This window comes from Odocoileus virginianus, unplaced genomic scaffold, assembly GCF_023699985.2.
Source record: "Odocoileus virginianus isolate 20LAN1187 ecotype Illinois unplaced genomic scaffold, Ovbor_1.2 Unplaced_Contig_18, whole genome shotgun sequence".
Lineage (NCBI taxonomy): Eukaryota > Metazoa > Chordata > Mammalia > Artiodactyla > Cervidae > Odocoileus > Odocoileus virginianus.
This window is the reverse complement of record NW_027224335.1, coordinates 176,117-199,086: the sequence shown is the minus strand read 5'-3', so window position 1 is coordinate 199,086 and position 22,970 is coordinate 176,117. Positions and strand designations below refer to the sequence as shown.

Sequence of the window (22,970 nt, the reverse complement as noted above, 5' to 3'; positions counted from 1 at the left end):
TCAGGTGGCCAAAGTAAGTTGGAGTTTCAGCTTCAACATCAGTCCTTCCAGTGAATATTCAGGACTGATTTCCTTTAAGGGTGATAAACCAAAAGATTAAATAAGATTCAGATCCTTATAAGATGCAGAATATCTTGGATACAATTGAAAATCACTTGTCATATCAAGAAATATGATAATCACACCTTGAATGAGAGAAGACAGTCAATACACACCAACATCAAGATGATACAGATACTAGAATCATCTCCAAGGGTTTTTAAACAGCCATTATAAAGATGTTTCAATGAGCAACTGTTCATACAATACAGAAAGTCTCAGCAAAGAAATAGAAAATCTCCAAAAGAAATAGAAGGTATAAGGAGCAATCAAAAAGAAATTTAGGAACTGAAAAATCCAAAATCCAATAAGTGAACTTAACTAATAATAGATGAACTCAGAAGTAGAATAAATAAAAAATGAATTAGTGAACTTAAGGTGGAATGACAGAAAGTATCATATCTGACAGGGAAAAATAGACTGAAAATGAAAAATAAACAGAGCTTCAAGTATTTGTTGGACTACTGCAAAAGATCTAACATAGGTGTCATCATAGTCACAGAGAGGAGGAGGGGCTGAAAAATGTCTGAAAACTTCCCATGTTTGGGAAAAAGCATAATTGGATAGACCCAACGTCATCAGCCAACAGGACCTAATCGATATTTATAGAACACTCCCCCAACAATGGCAGAATACAAAAAAAACTCTGATAAAGAAATGAAAGAGAATCAAAATAAAAGGAGAGAATGCCCACAGGTTGAATGCAGTTGCTATCAAAATTACAGTAAGATGCTTTGTGTGTGCGTGCCCTGTCATGTCCTACTCTTTGTGACCCCCATGGACTGTAGCCCACCAGGCTCCTCTGCCATGAAATTTTCCAGGCAAGAATACTGGAGCGAGTTGAAATTTCCTACTCCAGGGGATCTTTCCAACCCAAGGATTGAACCCAAGATACTTTGTAGATATAAATTATTCCAAAATGTATGGGAAAGCAGAAGAACTAGAATAACAGATAAAATAATTCTGAAAAAGAACAAAATTCTGTTCAACTTCAGGACTATTGTATAGCCACAGTAATCAAAACCATTGTGGTACTGATGGAGGAGTAGACACATAGACCAATGAAACAGGATAGAGAACTTGAGAAATAGCCTTACACAAGTATGGTCAACTGAGCTTTTACAAAGGTGCAAAAATTACTCAATGGGAGGATTATCTTTTCAACAAATTGTGCTGGAATGATAAGATGGATTTTTATAGCTCCTCCTCTCCCATCCCCCCAAATAAAACTCAACCTAGACCTCACATCTCATTCAAAATTTAAATCCAAATGGAAAATAGACTTCCATACAAAAGTTAAAACCACAAGACTTCTGGAATATAATACAGGATAAAATCTCCAGATCTTTAGGGCTTGTTGAAGAGTTCTTAGAAATGACACAGATCTTTAGAAGAGAAAAAAATCAATAAATTGGACTTTCTAAAAAATGTGCCATGTGACTCTCTTAAAGAGGATGAAGACAAAAGTTAACAAACTGGGAGAAACCAGTTTGCAAACCATATATCTGACAGGGGACTTATACATAAAATATATAAATTCTCAAGGCTCAACACTTAAAAAAAAAACACAAGCAATTAAATTAGAAAACTGGGTAAAAGACATGAGGAAACATTGCACCAAAAAGGATATATCAATGGAACATAGGCATGTTAAAAATATTCAACATCATTAACCATTAGGAAAATGTAAGTTATAACCACAATGAGTTATTATTTCACATCTATCAGAATGCCTAAAAAAATACAACGGGTGCTGGCAAGGATTTGGAGAAAATAGATCCACTCACACATTGATGCTGGGAATGTAAAATGATACAATCACTGGGAAAGTTTGGCAAGATTCTTATAAACCTAACATGTTCTTATTACACAATCCAACAATTACCCTCTTGGGCATTTATCCCAGAGAAATAAGAACTTATGTTCACAGAAGAAATTGTACACAAATGTTTACAGCAGCTTTATTCTAATAGCCCACACTGGAAACCACCTAGATGTACTTAAGTGGGTGAATGGTTAAACCAACTCTAGCACATCTATACCATTGAATAGTGCATGTATGCATGCTAAGTAGCTTCAGTCGTGTCTGATTCTTTTCGACCCTATGAACTGTAGTTCTCTAGGCTCCTCTGTCCATGGGATTCTCCAAGCAAGAATACTGGAGTGGGTTGCCATGCCCTCCTCCAGGGGATCTTCCCAACCCAGGGATCAAACCTGCATCTCTTATGTCTCCTGTATTGGCAGGCAGGTTCTTTACCACTAGCGCCACCTGGGAAGCCCCACCAAATAGAACTCAGTAATAAAAGGAAAAAACACACAACTTGGATATATCTCACAGGCATTACGCTGAGTCAAAGAAGTCACTCAAAATGTGATACGTATGATTTCAATTTTATAACCTCCCTAAAACGGTAAAATTATAGAAATGGAGAAAGAAAGAACATGTTAATGGCTTCCAAGGGTTAGGGATAGTAGAGGAAATGGGGTTAAGTGTGACTCTAAAGGGATATAGTACAAGGAAATCTTTGTGGTGACAGAATAGTTCTTTATCTTGATGGTTGTGGTGATTACTGTGGAAACCCCCACATGTGATAAAGTAACATAGAGTGATACACACGTGACACCAATGTCAGTTTCCTGGTTTTGATACTGTATTATAGATGTGCCCACTGTATTATAGATGTACCCACTGGGGGAAGCAGCTGAAGGGTGCAAAAGGCCTCTCTCTACTATCTTTGCAATTTTCTGCATATCCGTAATTAATTTTAATTTTAAAAAATGCTTAAATATGTTAAAATAATAGAATTAAATAAAGTAATTTGCTAAAAGCAGCTGGCCCAGCTGTATTTCAAAAATCATGCCATAAAAATTGGCTGTTTGGATACCATTACTGCCACCACTCAACACGGGATTTTGGGTGCTGCCTTGGCCCTGCTACCTAATGGTGCACCTAGAAACTGGATTTTCTTGCAGTTCCTGCTCCCAGCATCATGGATATGGCATTGAATTCCATCTTTGAATCCCTCCTTTTAGGTTCAGATGTTAGGTTGGAATTATGACTGTTTGTGCAATAGAAGACTTGACTCGGCAGGTCTGAGGTGTTCAGACCCTGAGCATTCCAAAAAAACTGTCTGCACATTCCAAAGAAAGATCCAGCTCTTGAAAAGCTCCTGGGAGATAACCTCTAAACCTTTGGCATATTATGCCTGATTAGAATCTTTTTGTTCAGCCGGGTCTTTGGGTCAACAGATGGTTTATGTTAAGAGTGTGATTTATAGTGGGGCCTTGAGCCTTGTGGCATTAGTTTGACCTCGCACAGGCTGGCGACTGAGTAGCTAAGGTTAGCCACCCAGGTGTTCCATGCCTACGTGACTAAACTCCAGTAAATCCCAGGCACAAGGGATCAGGTTTGTCACACATCTTGCTGGGAGAATTAAGCACTGGCCATACAATTCCACTGAAAGGGAACAAATGGAAGCTCACCCCTGTTCTCTCCTGGACATGTGAGTTAGGCACCTTTTAGCTTTGTGGATTTAAATTGGTATCCTTGCATTGTAATAAACTATAGCCTTGAATGTAACACCTATCCTGAGTTCTGTGAGTGCTTCTAGTGAATCATTGAACGCAAGGGTGGTTTTCAGGACCCTACCACTGGTAAATCCTAGGTCACAGTTTTTTAGCTGCTAAGGTGTCTCTTGCAGTTGGAACTGTTACATAATATAGAGTATACACACTGTATTACCTTACCAAAATGTGAAAAAAATATTTGCAATATATCTAGCCCTACGGGATTTCAATTAGCATCTGTAAGACTGTTCAAAGAAATCTCCAAGATAATTAAGACAAAGACAACACAAGAAAAATAGGCAAAAGACTTGCACAAGCACTTTACAAAAGAAATCCAGTAGGTCCATTGACATATGAATATGTATTCCATTACTTAACAGAAATGTAAATTAAAACCACAAGGAGATACCAATAAAACACACATCAGGTTGGGGAAAAAATTGGAAAAGGCTTATACCAAACAGTGTAGAGTGTATTGATCTTACTCCTGGGCATCTGATGTCTCAGGAATAAATATTAAGCATTAAATGTAAGGATATATGTAAAAGTATTTTATTGCAATGTTGTCAGTATGTGCTCCCTCCACACACCAAAACACCTGAAACCAAAATGAATTACCATCAATGAGGAAATGATTTAATATATTGTGGTCCATCCCTATCATGGAATAGTATGCAGCAATGCAAAAGAATGAATCAGTGGTGGATTAACATTAACTGAGATAAATAAGATAGATTAAAATATATATAATATGATCTTCATTTTTGTAAAACAATAAAAAAGGACTTTTTGAACATGATAGAATATAAAAAATGGTTTTTAAAATGCATGTCTCAGATGAGGGTAGAAGTAAAAGAAAGTGGGAGGCAGTAAGTATTAATAAAAGAATGCAATTGAAAGTATGGCATATATAATGTAATCCCATTTATGTAAGAATATATGTACATAAAGTGTTGTATGAGAAATTAGCAACAAAACCTTAACAGTTACCTCAAAGTGGTGAAATCTGGAGTGATGGCTATTTAATTTCTGAAATACTTAGGTAATGTTTGAATTTTTAATGACAGATATGCATTTGTGTAATGAGGAAAAGTAAGTGAATTCATCACAGGAAAGAAACAAGAACGCCTCTGAGGTTTCTTGTATAAACAACAGAATGGATGGTGGTATTCATTCATTCATTAAACAAGTATTTTTTGAGCATATAAAATACACTAGGCATCATTTTAAGTTCTAAAGATACAGCAATGAATAAAACAAAAATCCGTCTCCCTAAAAGGATTCTAATGGAGAGAGAAGGGCATGACAAGACAAACACAGTGTTGGTGAGGAGGAGGATATATGGGACCTGTTAATTGTGAAAATACAGAGACAGTTGCCAAAAGTGGGGTAGGTTGTCAGATTACAGATTTAGAATTCAGAAGTCAAGACTGGAGATAATAGATATGGGAACAAAAAGCATATAAAATGGTGTTTTAGGCCTCCTTTCCTGAGTCTGATCACGTCCCACTGCAGACACTTTTCAGAGGAAGTGCTGAGAAAAAACAGGCAGCTGACAGAGGAGGTTGCTATGCAACAGATGGGGAAAGTTATCCAGCCAGGCAGAATTGATGTTGGTCCTTGGGGACCAAATGCTGCAGTACTTCCCATCATTAGCTTCCTTTTGTATGTTGGCTCCTGGCAGGAGCTGATGCCAGAATAAATGTGAAAGGTACAAAGATGTACCTTGGATTTCTGGAAAGTATCAGTTCAGTTTGAGTCATTTCACATCTATATAACATTTTCTGCCTTTTTGAGCCTCTCTATTCTTGAAGCAGTTTGTGTCATTGCATAGGACCCCAGTAAGTGCTAATTGTCTTTCCCATTTTGCATGTTGAGAAGCCAGACTCAGAGAATTCCAGTGGCTTGAGTGGGCTCACACAGCTAGTGACAAACTGGCCCAGCACTCCATCCCAGGAACTGAGGCCCAGCCCCGGAAGGAACCAGGGCAAACATTTTACTCTCAGTCAAGGCTTGCCATGATTCAGACACACAAGCACCTGAGTGTCCTGGCCGCTCTGGAGGGCACCAAGAAGGCCTCAGGGACATTTGTGCCACTCAGAGCAAAAGATGCCTGACAGTCGGATCAGAGAGTGGACCCCAAAGAGCAATTCACTCACCGGGGTGGACCCACATAGAGCAGGCAGGGGCGGGGAGGGGGTGCTGGGGCTCCACCTGTGTTCTTCAGGATGCAGAGCATGAGCTCAAGTTTGGGACAGATGTTGACAGAGCAGGGGAGGTTGGGTGAATCTGTTGCTCAAACTGAAGAAGTGAGGGTGCCTCAGTCCCTGAGCCAGCAATGATGCACATTGGGTTTTAGGGTCTGGAAAACCAGGCCCACAGTTTTCATTTTCCATTTACTGACTGTCCTTGTCTAGCCCATGCAATGTGTCTGTACCTCATTATCTTAATCTGTAAAGTGGAGATGCTGATATCCACTTCTCAGGGCTTCTGTGAGAGGGAAACAAGCCCCAGCATAGATCCTGCTGTGAAGTACAAGCTGTGCCCATCCCTCCCCACCTCCCCACACAAAATAAACAGCTGGAGCTGCACAAAGGGCAGGAAAGTAGCTAATGTTTGAGTCTGGAAGCTGTTGAGTGGGGAGGAGATCTTGTAGGGTCACGTGGCAGGCACAGACTTTTTTCTACCTCCATTAATGTATCCCTCTCTGGCCATTTTCCTAGGTCCCTAAATGGATGAGATTATTTTTAGCAGGAGCCTAGCACTTGTTGCAATTAGAGACCCTACACAGAGACCTCTTTAATAGTGACCTAAATGCTGCTAGACAAGCGGGTGGTTGATGTACGCTGACTGACAGGAGGGGCCACGAGAGGGGAGGGAAAGAACTGAGACGCATTGCGGAAAAGGTAGGGGGGCCGATGCGTGGGGCAAGGGGTGGGGTCTAGAGGCACAGCGCATCTGTTTGGGGGAGGGGCCGCAGCATACTGTCAACCTGGTTGGTGATGGGATGGTGTGTTGGCAAAGGGGCGGGACTGCCTCCCACTGCACATGCTCAGCATAGCCTTCAGGGCGAAGCTTTTGTTGGGGAAGCGGGCGGGACTCTTATTTGGTCGATCAGTTCTTGCGCATGCGTACAACTATCTGAGGTGGTGGGTGGTATATTAGGAGAAGAGGCGGGGTCGTCTTAGCTGCCGCGCTGGCATTTTCTCCTGGACAAGGAGAGGGTGCGGCTGCTGAGAGCCGAAAACTGCAATCCCGATCCTCTGAGTCGTGAAGAAGGGAGGCTACGAGGGGGTTGGGGTTGGGGCCTGAGGCAAGGTGAGATTTAGCCCCCAGATAGGGCATCTTGCCCCCTGGTGCGGGCCCCCTATTTTTCATTCCGATCCCTTTATCCCGGATTCTTATCCCTCTTCCACTCCCCAAGCCCCGATTTACACCCCTCACCCAATTCTCCCTTATTCAGAATCCCTGTTCGCCCTCTAAACCCCTCCCATCGTTCAAAACCTCTACAGATTTCTCGACTTCGGTCTGTACTGTTATACGATTCTCCTTATTCAAAAATTCCATTCAATTTACTAAATGCGAATACCAACTCAATCTGCCTGGATTTAGAATTCTTAGCTGAATCCCGATTTGAAGCTTCTCTTCGTAGCTTCTCAGGATTCAGAACCTCCATCCGGACACCCATTCGCTTTTCCCACTCCAGTCTGGCCCGTTCCTCTCATATTCAGCCCCTCATCCGCCCCCACAATCAAACCTCAAACACCACCATCTCCCCAAATTCGTTCCTTCCCGTTTGCCCTCTAGTATAACGCCCAACTCCTCCTCCACACCCCCCAGGCTCTGCTCTTGCCAGAGGGACAAGAATCATGTCTCAGAAAATGGACTGTGGTGCGGGCCTCCTCGGCTTCCAGGTGAGATCTCCACTCCCCACCCCACCGTTTCCCTAGCCGACAGTTCCCCCGGGGCTCCTTTGGCTGTCCAGACGCTTGGATCTGATGTTGCCTTCTTGATGCCTAGATTCCGTCATTTTTCAAATTCCCATGGTTTAACGTGTGTGTGTGGGGGGGGGGGGGTGTCATCCCTTTTCAGCCATCAGTTCCCCTTCAGATAAAGGGGAGACCCTGTTAATAGTAAGGGCAATCTGCCCAGAGAATGCCGATTGAGTAAGGAACCTTCCCCCCCCCCCCCCGCCCCCCATAGTCCTGACGCTTGTGGAGCTCTTTGCCACCCCCTCCCCCAACCTCCTGCCTCCACCTTCCCTTTCTCCTGCATTCCCCACCCCCTGCGACCCCCATATTTTCCTCAATTCCTCAAGGCGGCACTCCTGTTCCACCTCCTCCTCCCGAACTCCTACCCCAGGCTGCATTGCTCTGCTCTAACTTCACTCCTAGATCAGCAGCCCCCCTCCACACTTGTCCCCTCTCTTCATTTGGCCCCACTCCTTGTTTAGCCCCTGCTTCACTCAGCCCCTATCAGATGTTTTGTTACCCCTTCATGCCACTCAGGCCTCTAGATGTCTTACTCAACCTTCTCTTTTTGCACCAACCAGCCTCACCTCCCCTACACATTCTGCCCCCCACCTCACCTCGCCAACCCCACTTTGGAAGCCCAGAGATTTAATTTTTACCCCTTATTTGCAGGCTGAGGCCTCCGTAGAAGACAGCACCTTGCTTATGCAGACCCTGATGGAGGCCATCCAGATCTCAGAGGCTCCGCCTACCAACCAGGCCACAGCAGCTGCCAGTGCACCGAATGCTAGTCCTCAGAGTTCACAGCCCCCAGCAGTCAGTGAGATGGCTGATACGCAGGCTTTAGCAACTGCCACTAAGCCTAAGACAGCCTTTAAGGTCCAGAATGCCACCACAAAAGGTCCAAATGCTGCCTATGATTTCTCCCAGGCATTTAATGCCAAGGAGACTTCCAACATGCTGCCTACAGCACCCTTTAAGTCCCAGAATGCCCCCCCAAAGGGCCCAAATGCTGCCTATGATTTTTCCCAGGCAGCCCCTACCGGTGAGTTAACTGCCAACAAGTCGGAGATGGCCTTTAAGGCCCAGAATACCACTACTAAAGTGGTCCCAAATGCGGCCTACAATTTCTCTCAGTCTCTCAATGCCAGTGAGATGGTCAACACTCAGCCCAAGACAGCCTTCAAGGCTTGGAATGACACCACTACGGCCCCAACTCCTGATACCCAGACCCAGAATGTTAACCAGGCCAAGATGGCCACTTCCCATGCTGACATAGAGGCTGACCCAAGCCCAGGTATCTGTGAATCTGATGGTGCAGCTGCACAGACATCTGCAGATGGTTCCCAGGCTCAGAATCTGGAGTCCAGGACTATAATTCGGGGCAAGAGGACCCGTAAGGTGAGATCCCTGCTAGTTCTACTTTGCTTTGGGCTCTCTCCTTTCTTCTCTGAGGTGGTTCATTTGTTCTAAACAAGACAAAGCTAAATATATATAATTGTATTCAGCTACATTGTAGGGGATAATAAGGTAAATATGATGATTCTTATTAGCCCACAGACTAATGGGGAGATGAGACACGTAATATATACAGTCTGTATGTAATTCATTTTCGTTTTAAAAGTAGCCATGTGTTAGATCTTGGCCTAGGCACATTCACACAGGTTATCTCACTCACTAAATCTTCAAGGTACCTCATACCAGCTAGGGGTCATAGTTTCAGTTTTATAGAGAAGGAAACTAAGTCCCAGAGAGGTGAAGTGACTTGAGTGATTTGTCCAGGGTGGTTCAAGCAGAGCCAGTGATGGACATAGGAAGAGGAGAAGCCTCAGGCCCCACCCTTGGGTTGCTCCTGGCCTGGTTCAGAGATGAAACTCCTGCCTGGAAGACAGTGAAAGACAAGCCCAGGACTCAGGGTGACCATTGGCTAGTAGGTCAGGCTGTCACTACAGGTGAGGGTTTTAGGGGGCCTTCCTGAAATAGATATGGTAAGGATATAGAAACACTTGGTAACCCTGACCTTCCTTTTCTTTGATGATGCAGATTAATAACTTGAATGTGGAAGAGAGTAGCAGTGGGGATCAGAGGCGGGCCCCACTGGCTCCAGGGACCTGGAGGTCTGCACCAGTTCCAGTTACCACTCAGAACCCACCTGGCGCACCCCCCAATGTGCTCTGGCAGACCCCATTGGCCTGGCAGAATCCATCAGGCTGGCAAAATCAGCCAACCAGGCAGACCCCACCAGCACGTCAGAGCCCCCCGGCTAGGCAGACCCCACCAGCCTGGCAAAACCCAGTTGCTTGGCAGAACCCAGTGATATGGCCAAACCCAGTGATCTGGCAGAACCCAGTGATCTGGCCGAACCCCATTGTCTGGCCTGGTCCGGTTGTCTGGCCAAACCCACTGGCATGGCAGAATCCACCTGGGTGGCAGACCCCACCTGGATGGCAGACTCCACCAGGCTGGCAAGGTCCTCCAGATTGGCAAGGCCCTCCCGACTGGCCACTACCCCCTGACTGGCCACTGCCACCTGACTGGCCGCTCCCCACTGACTGGCCGCTCCCACCTGACTGGATCCCCACTGATTGGCCAGTTCCACCAGACTGGCAAAATCTGCGCCCCTCACCGAACCTGCGCCCCTCTCCTAATTCGCGTGCCTCACAGAACCTGGGTGCCTCACAGCCCCGAGATGTGGCCCTTCTTCAGGAAAGAGTAAGAACTGTAACTCCCCAGTTGCTTCTCCCTACCCACCCTCGCTTCTTTTTTTTGTTGTACTTCCGTCTATAATTCAACCAAGTGTTCTGTCAATATCTTCTAACTTGAATGATTTCCTTTTTCTCTCTCAGGCAAATAAGTTGGTCAAGTACCTGATGCTTAAAGATTACACAAAGGTGCCCATCAAGCGCTCAGGTAGGCACCCAGTAACCTCTCCCAGAGATCTGCCCTTCCCCTCACCCCATTCTCTGTGGATATCTCTGTGCTTCTATGTTCCCTCCCCTTCAATCCTCTCCTTCCATGTTTGAGTCTTCCTTTTTCACTTACTGTGCTCCCCTGGGCAGGGCTGGCAAAGATGTCACAGCTCTGTGGCCCCTGCTCAGCTCAGATGCTCCCTCCTCTCACCTGCAGAAATGCTGAGGGATATCATCCGTGAATACACTGATGTGTATCCAGAAATCATTGAACGTGCGTGCTTTGTCCTGGAAAAGGTGAGAAGGCAACCCTGAAGGACAGAATGATGGGGAAAGGTTTGCTGGGAGGGGCTTTGATAGATATTATGAGAAAGTCTTGATTTAAAAGATTCATGGGATTCCTATTGGGAGTTTGGTGCAGATCACAGGGAGTGAATATGGGTATGCTTATGCTAGATTCTGTAATTTCATAGTCTGTTTTCTTGCCCCTGTAGAAATTTGGAATTCAACTGAAAGAAATTGACAAGGAAGAACACCTGTATATTCTCATCAGCACCCCTGAGTCCCTGGCTGGCATACTGGGAACGTAAGATGGGAAAGGAAGGGAAACATTGCCATTCTCTGGTGGTTTTTCCCTGAGAGTTTCAAGTAGATCAGGGTTCAAGATTCAGGGTCACATAGCAGGTCATGGGCAGAGTTGGGGTAGAGTTGTCTCCTAGCTGAGAATACTAGGAAAGCTGGATGGGTAAACTGCCTGGGGTGCCTGTGTAAATGACTGCTGAAAATATATTCTTTTTTTTTTTTTTTTTTTTTTTACTTCTTTAGGACCAAAGACACACCGAAACTGGGTCTCCTTTTAGTGATTTTGGGTGTCATCTTCATGAATGGCAACCGTGCCAGTGAAGGTGAGTGGCCCGACCAACAGCTGGGGGTTGGCTACCGCCTGATTTCCATGCTCACTTTCCATCCCTTGTCTCCCCTTGCCTCCCATTGCAGCTGTCCTCTGGGAGGCACTACGCAAGATGGGACTGCGTCCTGGGTATGATTGGGCTCTCTCATCTCTTGCCTGTTATATGATCCTTTGGCAACAGAGGATGGTTCCAGGATTGCATCAACTTGGTAGTCTAAGGGAGTTGGCTTGGGGAGGTACAGAGCCCAAGGATATGACCTGGGTGGATGGGGAAATAGTCCTGATCTCTGCCTCTTCTCTTATCTCTGACTTCTGTGCTGGAAAACTCTTTTCTTTCCTTTGGGCAATGTCATAGTCTCTAATTATGGATCTTCTTTTTTTTTTTTTTTTGCTTTCAGGGTAAGACATCCCCTCCTTGGAGATCTGAGGAAGCTTCTCACTTACGAATTTGTAAAACAAAAGTAAGTGATGCCTAAGCGGCTTTATCTTTGTCCTCGTAAATTCTGTGTGCTGGTCAGCCTCAGAGAGCCCTTCCCATGCTGCTCATTTCTTATATTAACTATACCTATGCATATGCACACATATATACACAGGAGTATTTACTGAGTATATTCCTTGTGGCTGAATTTTCCTGTATAGTTATCTTGCAAGTGGAGCTTGTCCACCACACCCCCAGTAGATATTCCCAAGGCTGGGCTTAGCAGAGGCTTTGCAATGGGCCTATCTGTGGTTCAGTAACAAGATTGTAAGAACCTGGAGTTAGAACTGTGGCAGAGGGGATGAAAAAGTGTTGTCCTTTCTATGACTCTACATAAGTCATCCTCCAGTCTAGGTGACTGTTTGGTATAGAAGCACAGGAATTTGAAGGCCTGATTATTAGAGGGTAAATAATCGGTGTTTAGGAATGAGACTGGAGGGAGTTGCTACTGAAATCTGAGGTGTCAGAATCTCGGATTATTATGCATTGATGGACTCTCATTTTGGCTGGGTAGAAACAAAGGCCTTTCTCCTCTTTCTAAGGTACCTAGACTACAGACGAGTACCCAACAGCAACCCTCCTGAGTATGAGTTCCTCTGGGGCCTCCGATCCTACCATGAGACTAGCAAGATGAAAGTGCTGCGATTCATTGCAGAGGTAATAGAGGAACAGCTCTAGACTTGATAGGTTAAGGGATGAAGTATGACTGGCTGGGAAAAGTCCAGAGCAGGAACGAGATCTTTCTTAGGTATTGCACATGGTAGGTGCCACATTATTGGTGGCATTTCTTGTTGTTACTGTGTAAACAGTAGCACAAAGTAGGGTGCTAAATATATAGTGGGTGCTTCATAAATATTAACTAATACTATCATGGGCTTTATTTTCTACTCCTCATCTCAGGTTCAGAAGAGAGACCCTCGTGACTGGACTGCACAGTTCATGGAGGCCGCAGATGAGGCCTTGGATGCTTTGGATGCTGCTGCAGCCGAGGCTGAGGCACGGGCTGAGGCGAGAACCCGCATGGGGATTGGAGATGAGGCCGTATCTGGGCCCTGGAGCTGGGATGACATTGAGTTTGAGCTGCTGACGTGGGATGAGGAAGGAGATTTTGGAGATCCCTGGTCCAGAATCCCATTTACCTTCTGGGCCAGATACCACCAGAATGCTCGCTCCAGATTTCCTCAGACCTTTGCCGGCCCCATTATTGGCCCTGGTGGTACAGCCAGTGCCAACTTTGCTGCCAACTTTGGTGCCATCGGTTTCTTCTGGGTTGAGTGAGATTTTGGGTAGGTATATCACTTCGGATTGGGCACTTAGGGTCACTGGGAGTTATAGAGTCCATGGGAATGTATTTATGTGCTCTAGCTGGGAATTCTAAGAAACCCATGGTGATGAGATGAAGGAAGTATGGGGAAACAGTATTTGTTATTTATATTCCTTACTACTTTGAATATGCATTGATTTTTAATTTTTTTTCTTTTTTATGTTTACAGATATTGCTAATCCATTGCAATTGTCTTTCCCCTGAGTGAGGATGAAGCCTCAGAATCCTTCTAAACGCAGCTATCTAGAGAGCCACATCCTGTTGACTGAAAGTGGCATGCAGGAAAAAATTTATTTGCTGTTCCTTGTCTATTGCTTACCCCCTCCCTTGTGTGCTGTCAAGTTTTGGTATCAGAAATAAACATTGAAACTGCAAAGTAAGTTAGATGTGTTCCCTGTTTTTTCTGTGTTTAATGAGAAATCACCATGTTGGTATGGGAGAGATGGGGCCTCAGTACTAGCCTGAAGGGCAGATCAGTTCCCTAGCTAATGGATAGGGAAACAAAAGAGTGATTGATGAACATGAATGTTAAAGAGGTCTAAAAATAGGTATGGTATTAAATATCACTGAAGTGAATCATGTGATAGATATGCTGCTAGGTGTTTTGGAGTGACATTGAAAGATGAAATAATGAGAGAGGGTGTGGGTGGTCAGACAGTTGCAATTAAGAAGACAGAGGAGGTAGAACTCCAGGTAATAATTCAGAGAGTGGGTGGTTGAAGGGAAGGGAATATAGCTTTTGCTGGAGATAATGTTCTGTGGACTCCAGGATGTTGGTTATATTATCCATGTGGAAAGTGAAATAACTCCATGATCGGGGCAAGAATAGGAGCAGAGAACATGATGAACCAGGTGCCAAAGTTTCCTGTGTGAGAAGAAAAGTCTTATACCTAATCATATTGCCTGTAAAGGAGTGGGCCCACTGACCCCACCCCCACCCCAACCCCTGCTGCTATCTCTGGAAATGCTGCCCAGGAATCTGCCTGTAGAAAGCCTTTGCAATTCCCCACCCCCACAGGAACAGGCTCTCATCACAGAGACAACATCTTAAGCATAGTGAAGGAGGCCTCACAATGGCTTCTCCCCTCCTGCAGGGAGAAAAAGGAAATTATTGTTTATGCGTGCATGCTAGTCACTTCAGTTGTGTCTGACTCCAACCCTACAGACTACTCTGCCAGGCTCCTCTGTCCAAGGAATTCTTCAGGCAAGAATACTGGAGTGGGTTGTAATGCCCTTCTCCAGGGGATCTTCCCAACCCAGGGATTCAACCCTGGTCTCATATCTCCTGCATTGGCTGGTGGGTTCTTTACCACTAGCACCACCTGGGAAGCCCCCTTTATTGCTTAGGGAACAAGAATTGAGAAAGTAAGCAAAGTTCCATGCAGAGCCAGTCAGCCTTTTGGCTGTTGAATGGGAGTGGCTTGAATTGCTGAGGTCTTGCTGGAAGCAGAATTCTCTTGCTGAGGATCAAGTTAGGTTGAGATCATAACTTCCTCAAAGGCTTAGTGGTGCCCAAGCGTATGGGCAAGGGCAGATGTAGGAGCTCTTGGGGCTGAAGAAAGCAAGAGCAAAGAGTTTAGCCTCCTGGAAAGGGCTCGGCAGTGGGCAAGGACAGTGTCCAAGGCTTCTTTCAGGTTCCTGGGTAATGTCCACATTCTGAGAGGAAGAACCCAGTATTAGTGGGAAGGAGCCAGTAGTCTGGAGCCCCCACCCCTCCCTAACTTTTGTCCTCACTGCCAGCCTTCCCTCTTTCAGCCAGGCCTGGGTCCTGACTGTTTTCTTAGGCAAGCCTGGGGGAACTGTTGAATCCTGCCCCAGTCCCCTTTTACCAAGGCCATAGAAGCAGAGCCAAGAACCAAGGACACCTCCAAAGCTAACTGAACCCCTTTGTGATGTTGCCAAAAGCCCCTGATCATCATTAACAAGCTTCCTGACTCCAACTTATCCAAAGATGCCCACTCCAGTAAACACTTATAGCACCCCAACCAATCACTTAATGCCAACCTTCCAGCAGGAATTTTCTTTGTCTTGAGGCTATAAAAATTGGCTATTAACTCATGAAAACTGTTGATGCTCCCTGGCTTGTCAGGAGTTGTCAGCCTGCTGCACTTGCAGTGCCCACTTTATCTCTGATCTTTGTTCTTGATAAACTTACTCCTATCTGTGGTACTCTGTATTTGGAAATTCTTTTCCAACTCATGGTCAGACTGGCCCAACATTTGGTGGCCTGTACAGGGACTACTCTCAGGGAGCGCTACCCAACTCTCCTTTCCTCTCTTATTTTTTTCTCAGACCCTCTGTGAACAGACAAGTGGCCATGGAAACAATTGAGGAACTCTGGCCAGGGTTACTCTCTGGCATGTTCCAAAGGCTCCACTGCCCACTGTGCCCCAGTATCTGCCACCCAAGTGGATGCTGCTGCTGCTGCTAAATCACTTCAGTCATGTCCGACTCTGTGCGACCCCATAGATGGCAGCCCACCAGGCTCCCCTGTCCCTGGGATTCTCCAGGCAAGAACACTGGAGTGGGTTGCCATTTCCTTCTCCAATGCATGAAAGTGAAAAGTGAAAGTGAAGTCGCTCAGTCGTGTCCGACTCTTCACGACCCCATGGACTGCAGCCTACCAGGCTCCTCTGTCCACGGGATTTTCTAGGCAAGAGTACTAAAGTGGGTTGCCATTGCCTTCTCTGCAAGTGGATGAGGGCTCTCGTTTTCTCTTTCTCCTCCTTCTCCCTTATGCTGAGGACCAGGCCAATTAAAATTGTGCGGGCATGGGTCAGGCACTTAAAAACCATTAGGGCACCGGCTGCTTGAAGACTCTCATGACAGGATAAAGAGAATCACAGAACAGACCAGGCTATCAGAGCATCTACCCCCAGCAAGTCTACTTCGTGCACTCTCTCAGGCACATGATGCTTCAAGCAAAACTGAGCCCACTCCCCAGGTCGCCTCCTTCCCAGCATGGCTACAAGGCAGATTCCTCAGCCTGTCTTCTCTGCTACTTTCACTTTTTGTCCATTTGTCCAGATTAATTTACAGGAGCCTAAAAGCAACCTCTGAGTCATCCCAGAGTGCCTTTCACATTTCAGGGAATCGTCAAAAAGCATTCACGGTTGGTTCCAGGAAACTCCTTTCTGTTGTTACTGGCCTTAGCCACAAGGTGCATTTTTGCAGTTTGTGCCTAGGCTTGGGCCTAACTGCATGGTTTTGTGCCGCTCTCTGTCAGACACTCAGGGGTCACTTCTCACTGTCAGATGTGGTTGTTGGGACAGTTGTCCATTTGTGCCATTAGTCACATGTGGTGCCTTGTCACACGTGGAGGATTCACTGGGAAAGTTGGGATGCCTTTTGTGGCTGGCGAGCTCTCAGCACTCCCATTCTAAGAATGGACTCAGGTACATCTTGAGAACCTTCCCTAGACTCAGCTTCCCTAGACTCACCCCGCTGCTATCTCTGGAAATGCTGCCCAGGAATCTGCCTGTAGAAAGCCTTTGCAATTCCCCACCCCCACAGGAACAGGCTCTCATCACAGAGACAACATCTTAAGCATAGTGAAGGAGGCCTCACAATGGCTTCTCCCCTCCTGCAGGGAGAAAAAGGAAATTATTGTTTATGCATGCATACTAAGTCACTTCAGTTGTGTCTGACTCTGTGACCCTATGGACTAGTCTGCCAGGCTCCTCTGTCCAAGGAATTCTTCAGGCAAGAATACTGGAGTGGGTTGTAATGCCCTCCTCCAGGGGGTCTTCCCAACCAGGGATTGAACCCATGGTCTCATATCTCCTGCATTGGCAGGTGGGTTCTTTACCATTAGCACCACCTGGGAAGCCCCCTTTATTGCTTAGGGAACAAGAATTGAGAAAGTAAGCAAAGTTCCATGCAGAGCCAGTCAGCCTTTTGGCTGTTGAATGGGAGTGGCTTGAATTGCTGAGGTCTTGCTGGAAGCAGAATTCTCTTGCTGAGGATCAAGTTAGGTTGAGATCATAACTTCCTCAAAGGCTTAGTGGTGCCCAAGCGTATGGGCAAGGGCAGATGTAGGAGCTCTTGGGGCTGAAGAAAGCAAGAGCAAAGAGTTTAGCCTCCTGGAAAGGGCTCGGCAGTGGGCAAGGACAGTGTCCAAGGCTTCTTTCAGGTTCCTGGGTAATGTCCACATTCTGAGAGGAAGAACCCAGTATTAGTGGGAAGGAGCCAGTAGTCTGGAGCCCCCACCCCTCCCTAACTTTTGTCCTCACTGCCAGCCTTCCCTCTTTCAGCCAGGCCTGGGTCCTGACTGTTTTCTTAGGCAAGCCTGGGGGAACTGTTGAATCCTGCCCCAGTCCCCTTTTACCAAGGCCGTAGAAGCAGACCTGAGAACCAAGGACACCTCCAAAGCTAACTGAACCCCTTTGTGATGTTGCCAAAAGCCCCTGATCATCACTAACAAGCTTCCTGACTCCAATTAGGCAAAGATGCCCACTCCAGTAAACACCCTATAGCACCCCAACCAATCACCTAATGCCAACCTTCCAGCAGGAATTTTCTTTGTCTTGAGGCTATAAAAATTGGCTATTAACTCATGAAAACTGTTGATGCTCCCTGGCTTGTCAGGAGTTGTCAGCCTGCTGCACTTGCAGTGCCCACTTTATCTCTGATCTTTGTTCTTGATAAACTTACTCCTATCTGTGGTACTCTGTATTTGGAAATTCTTTTCCAACTCATGGTCAGACTGGCCCAACATTTGGTGGCCTGTACAGGGATTACTCTCAGGGAGCGCTACCCAACTCGCCTTTCCTCTCATTTTTTTCTCAGACCCTCTGTGAACAGACAAGTGGCCATGGAAGCAATTGAGGAACTCTGGCCAGGGTTACTCTCTGGCATGTTCCAAAGGCTCCACTGCCCACTGTGCCCCAGTATCTGCCACCCAAGTGGATGCTGCTGCTGCTGCTAAGTCTCTTCAGTCATGTCCGACTCTGTGCGACCCCATAGATGGCAGCCCACCAGGCTCCCCTGTCCCTGGGATTCTCCAGGCAAGAACACTGGAGTGGGTTGCCATTTCCTTCTCCAATGCATGAAAGTGAAAAGTGAAAGTGAAGTCGCTCAGTCGTGTCCGACTCTTCACGACCCCATGGACTGCAGCCTACCAGGCTCCTCCATCCATGGGATTTTCCAGGCAAGAGTACTAGAGTGGGTTGCCATTGCCTTCTCTGCAAGTGGATGAGGGCCCTCATTTTCTCTTTCTCCTCCTCCCTTAAGCTGAGGACCAGGCCAATTAAAATTGTGTGGGCATGGGTCAGGCACTTAAAAACCATTAGGGCACCGGCTGCTTGAAGACTCTCATGACAGGATAAAGAGAATCACAGAACAGACCAGGCTATCAGAGCATCTACCCCCAGCAAGTCTACTTCGTGCACTCTCTCAGGCACATACTGCTTCAAGCAAAACTGAGCCCACTCCCCAGGTCGCCTCCTTCCCAGCATGGCTACAAGGCAGATTCCTCAGCCTGTCTTCTCTGCTACTTTCACTTTTTGTCCATCTGTCCAGATTAATTTACTGGAGTCTTAAAAGCAACCTCTGAGTCATCCCAGAGTGCCTTCCACATTTCAGGGAATCGTCAAAAAGCATTTACGGTTGGTTCCAGGAAACTCCTTTCTGTTGTTACTGGCCTTCGCCACAAGGTGCATTTTCCCAGTTTGTGCCTGGGCTTGGGCCTAACTGCATGGTTTTGTGCCACTCTCTGTCAGACACTCAGGGGTCACTTCTCACTGTCAGATGTGGTTGTTGGGACAGTTGTCCATTTGTGCCATTAGTCACATGTGGTGCCTTGTCACACGTGGAGGATTCACTGGGAAAGTTGGGATGCCTTTTGTGGCTGGCGAGCTCTCAGCACTCCCATTCTAAGAATGGACTCAGGTACATCTTGAGAACCTTCCCTAGACTCACCACTAGGATATATTCTCAGTAACTGGAAAAAAATTGACCCTGAAAATCTTGAAAAACTTGGATCTGGTACAAATTGGGGAACCAAGAAGAATGGCCTCTTAATGGCACATTAAATTTTAACACAATCCCCAACTTGATTTCTTTTGCCATTTCTTGTGCTGAAACCTTAATGGCATTTAGTCAGAATCTGGACTTGAGGGACTCATGCCACATATGTCTTTCTGTTGCCACCCCATCTCCTCAACTCCCTCTGTCACTCCCTTTCCATCAGATCTCTTAACCCAGGACTTTCTCCTATAATCAAAAGCCTGGGGGAAATTCTTCTAACATTCTACAGAATCCCCTTATAACTCCGCCTATCTCTTGGGGCAGCGGAGGGTGGGGGGAGGAGAAGAAAATGGGAAAAGAACCAAACTTCCCCTACTCCTGCAAGTTCCCTTACTCTTTCAGATTCTTCTTATCAAACTAACACCCCACCTCCCCAGATAAACAGTACTTGCTGGGACAACATCTTATCAGTCAGTCTGCCTCTGTCATCAGAGTCAATCTGAACACTCTCTGGTTTAAAATTTTTAGCTATGAGACCATGACCACAGAAAAGAAAAAGACAATATAGCCAGGATATTGTTAGACTCCGGAGAAAACTGATTAAAATGAATTTTTTTTGAAACTGCAAAACATGTTCTTTTCACATGTGCAATTAAAAAAGCTGGCTTGTTAAAATACTTTTTTGGAGCTCTGATCCTAATATAACAGAAACATGCCTAGGTAAAAGCCTTAATTTAACTCTTACCATGTCCTTCAGATACGCAACCGACCCTGCTTGAAATTTCAGCACTTGGGCGAATTAGTATAGCTTCAAGCCAACAACAACAAAAAAGAAAATGACTTTAAATCTCAAGCTGAAAACTATGAGAGCTCTTTCTGTCTTGATATATATGTATGTCTCAGTGTGTGTCTTTGTCTTTGGGTAATATTGCTGAGGTTAATTTGCAAAGGAGCTCTAATTTAATTGGCCTAAAGAAAAGTAAGTGCTTACAAACCAAAGAATTCTAAATTCAAAAAAATTAAACTCAATGAATTTCAGGTTCATGTGAACTGGAAAATATTTACTATTAAACTAATATCTGATATTAATGTTTATTTGTTAATCTAATTAACATAGACACTGTAAAGAAACTTTTAAGAAAGAAAATGCAAATAAGATAAGAGCTTTGGGTGATTTATGTTTACCAATCTACAGAATGCTGATATAAAGGACAGTTCATGGTTGCTGAAGGAAAGTAAAATGTATGTTTGTTTTTTTTAAAAAGTTATAGGGAATGGGAATGAATGGCTGGAGCCAAAGCAAAAACAACACCCAGTTGTGGATGTGACTGGTGATAGAAGCAAGGTCTGATGCTGTACAAGAGCAATATTGCATAGGAACCTGGAATGTTAGGTCCATGAATCAAGGCAAATTGGAAGTGGTCAAACAGGAGATGGCAAGAGTGAACATCGACATTTTAGGAATCAGCAAACTAAAATGGACTGGAATGGGTGAATTTAACTCAGATGACCATTATATCTACTACTGTGGGCAGGAATCCCTTAGAAGAAATGGAGTAGCCATTATGGTCAACAAAAGAGTCTGAAATGCAGTACTTGGATGCAATCTCAAAAATGACAGAATGATCTCTGTTTGTTTCCAAGGCAAACCATTCAATATCATGGTAATCCAAGTCTATGCCCCGACCAGTAACGCTGAAGAAGCTGAAGTTGAATGGTTCTATGAAGACCTACAAGACCTTTTAGAACTAACACCCAAAAAAGATGTCCTTTTCATTATAGGGGACTGGAATGCAAAAGTAGGAAGTCAAGAAACACCTGGAGTAACAGGCAAATTTGGTCTTGGAGTACAGAATGAAGCAGGGCAAAGGCTAATAGAGTTTTGCCAAGAGAACACACTGGTCATAGCAAACACCCTCTTCCAACAACACAAGAGAAGACTCTACACATGGACATCACCAGATGGTCAACACTGAAATCAGATTGATTATATTCTTTGCAGCCAAAGATGGAAAAGCTCTATACAATCAGCAAAAACAAGACCAGGAGCTGACTGTGGCTCAGATCATGAACTCCTATTTGCCAAATTCAGACTTAAATTGAAGAAAGTGGGGAAAACCACTAGACCATTCAGGTATGACCTAAATCAAATCCCTTATGACTATACAGTGGAAGTGAGAAATAGATTTAAGGGACTAGATCTGATAGAATGCCTGATGAACTATGGATGGAGGTTCGTGACACTGTACAGGAGACAGGGATCAAGACCATCCCCAAGAAAAAGAAATGCAAAAAAGCAAAATGGCTGTCTGAGGAGGCCTTACAAATAGCTATGAAAAGAAGAGAAGTGAAAAGCAAAGGAGAAAAGGAAAGATATACCCATTTGAGTGGAAAGCTCCAAAGAATAGCAAGGATAGATTTAAAAAAAGCCTGCCTCAGTGATCAATACAAAGAAATAGAGGAAAATAGAATGGGAAAGACTAGAGATCTCTTCAAGGAAATTAAAGAGGCCAAGGAAACACTTCATGCAAAGATGGGCACAATAAAGGACAGAAATGGTACAGAGCTAACAGAAGCAGAAGAGATTAAAAAGAGGTGGCAAGAATACACAGAAGAACTGTACAAAAAAGGTCTTAATGACCCAGATAACCACAATGGTGTGGTCACTCACCTAGAGTCAGACATCCTGGAATGTGAAGTCAAGTGGGCCTTAGGAAGCATCACTACAAACAAAGCTAGTGGAGGTGATGGAATTCCAGTTGAGCTATTTCAAATTCTTAAAGAAGGTGCTGTGAAAGTGCTGCACTCAATATGTCAGCAAATTTGGAAAACTCAGCAGTGGCCACAGGACTGGAAAAAGGATCAGTTTTCATTCCAATCCCAAAGAAATGCAATGCCAAAGAATGCTCAAACTACCACACAATTGCACTCATCTCACACACTAGTAAAGTAATGCTCAAAATTCTCCAAACCAGGCTTCAGCAATATGTGAACCATGAACTTCCAGATGTTCAAGCTGGTTTTAGAAAAGGCAGAGGATCCAGAGATCAAATTGCCAACATCTGCTGGATCATCGAAAAAGCAAGAGTTCCAGAAAAACATCTATTTTTGCCTTAATGACTATGTTATGCCAAAGCCTCTGACTCTGTGGATCACAATAAACTGTGGAAAATTCTGAAAGGGATGAGCATACCAGACCACTTGACCTGCCTCTTGAGAAACCTGTATGCAGGTCAGGAAGCAACAGTTAAAACTGGACATGAAACAACAGACTGGTTCCAAATAGGAAAAGGAGTACGCCAAGGCTGTATATTGTCACCCTGCTTATTTAACTTACATGCAGAGTACATCATGAGAAATGCATGGGCCAGAGGAAGCACAAGCTGGAATCAAGATTTCTGAGAGAAATATCAATAACCTCAGATATGTAGATGACACCACCCTTATGGCAGAAAGTGAAGAACAACTAAAGAGCCTCTTGATGAAAGTGAAAGAGGAGAGTGAAAAAGTTGGCTTAAAGCTTAACATTCAGAAAACTAAGATCATGGCATCCAGTCCCATCACTTCATGGCAAATAGATGGGCAAACAGTGGAAACAGTGTCAGACTTTATTTTGGGGGTCTCCAAAATCACTGCAGATGGTGATTGCAGCCATGAAATTAAAAGACGCTTACTCCTTGGAAGGAAAGTTATGACCAACCTAGACAGCATATTAAAAAGCAGAGACATTACTTTGTCAACAAAA

The 22,970-nt window shown here is 44.9% G+C and overlaps 1 protein-coding gene across 3 annotated transcripts in view; it reads left to right on the top strand.

Moving 5' to 3' along the window:
* Positions 1–13,638, top strand: part of MAGED1 (MAGE family member D1) — a 79,494-nt gene extending 65,856 nt beyond the window's left edge. For 2 of the 3 annotated variants that reach the window (XM_020886768.2, XM_020886766.2), the window contains 12 exons: positions 7,507–7,580; positions 8,310–9,038; positions 9,681–10,349; positions 10,484–10,547; positions 10,764–10,843; positions 11,041–11,132; positions 11,372–11,451; positions 11,543–11,585; positions 11,855–11,917; positions 12,477–12,591; positions 12,835–13,220; positions 13,428–13,638. In XM_020886768.2, coding sequence (XP_020742427.1) covers positions 7,536–7,580; positions 8,310–9,038; positions 9,681–10,349; positions 10,484–10,547; positions 10,764–10,843; positions 11,041–11,132; positions 11,372–11,451; positions 11,543–11,585; positions 11,855–11,917; positions 12,477–12,591; positions 12,835–13,212 — 2,358 coding nt within the window. In that variant the 5' untranslated portion in view covers positions 7,507–7,535 and the 3' untranslated portion in view covers positions 13,213–13,220; positions 13,428–13,638. Of the gene's footprint in view, positions 1–6,812; positions 6,985–7,506; positions 7,581–8,309; positions 9,039–9,680; positions 10,350–10,483; positions 10,548–10,763; positions 10,844–11,040; positions 11,133–11,371; positions 11,452–11,542; positions 11,586–11,854; positions 11,918–12,476; positions 12,592–12,834; positions 13,221–13,427 lie in introns of those variants that run through there. The other variant, XM_020886765.2, reaches the window with a different exon arrangement.
* The last annotated feature ends 9,332 nt before the right edge of the window (positions 13,639–22,970 follow it).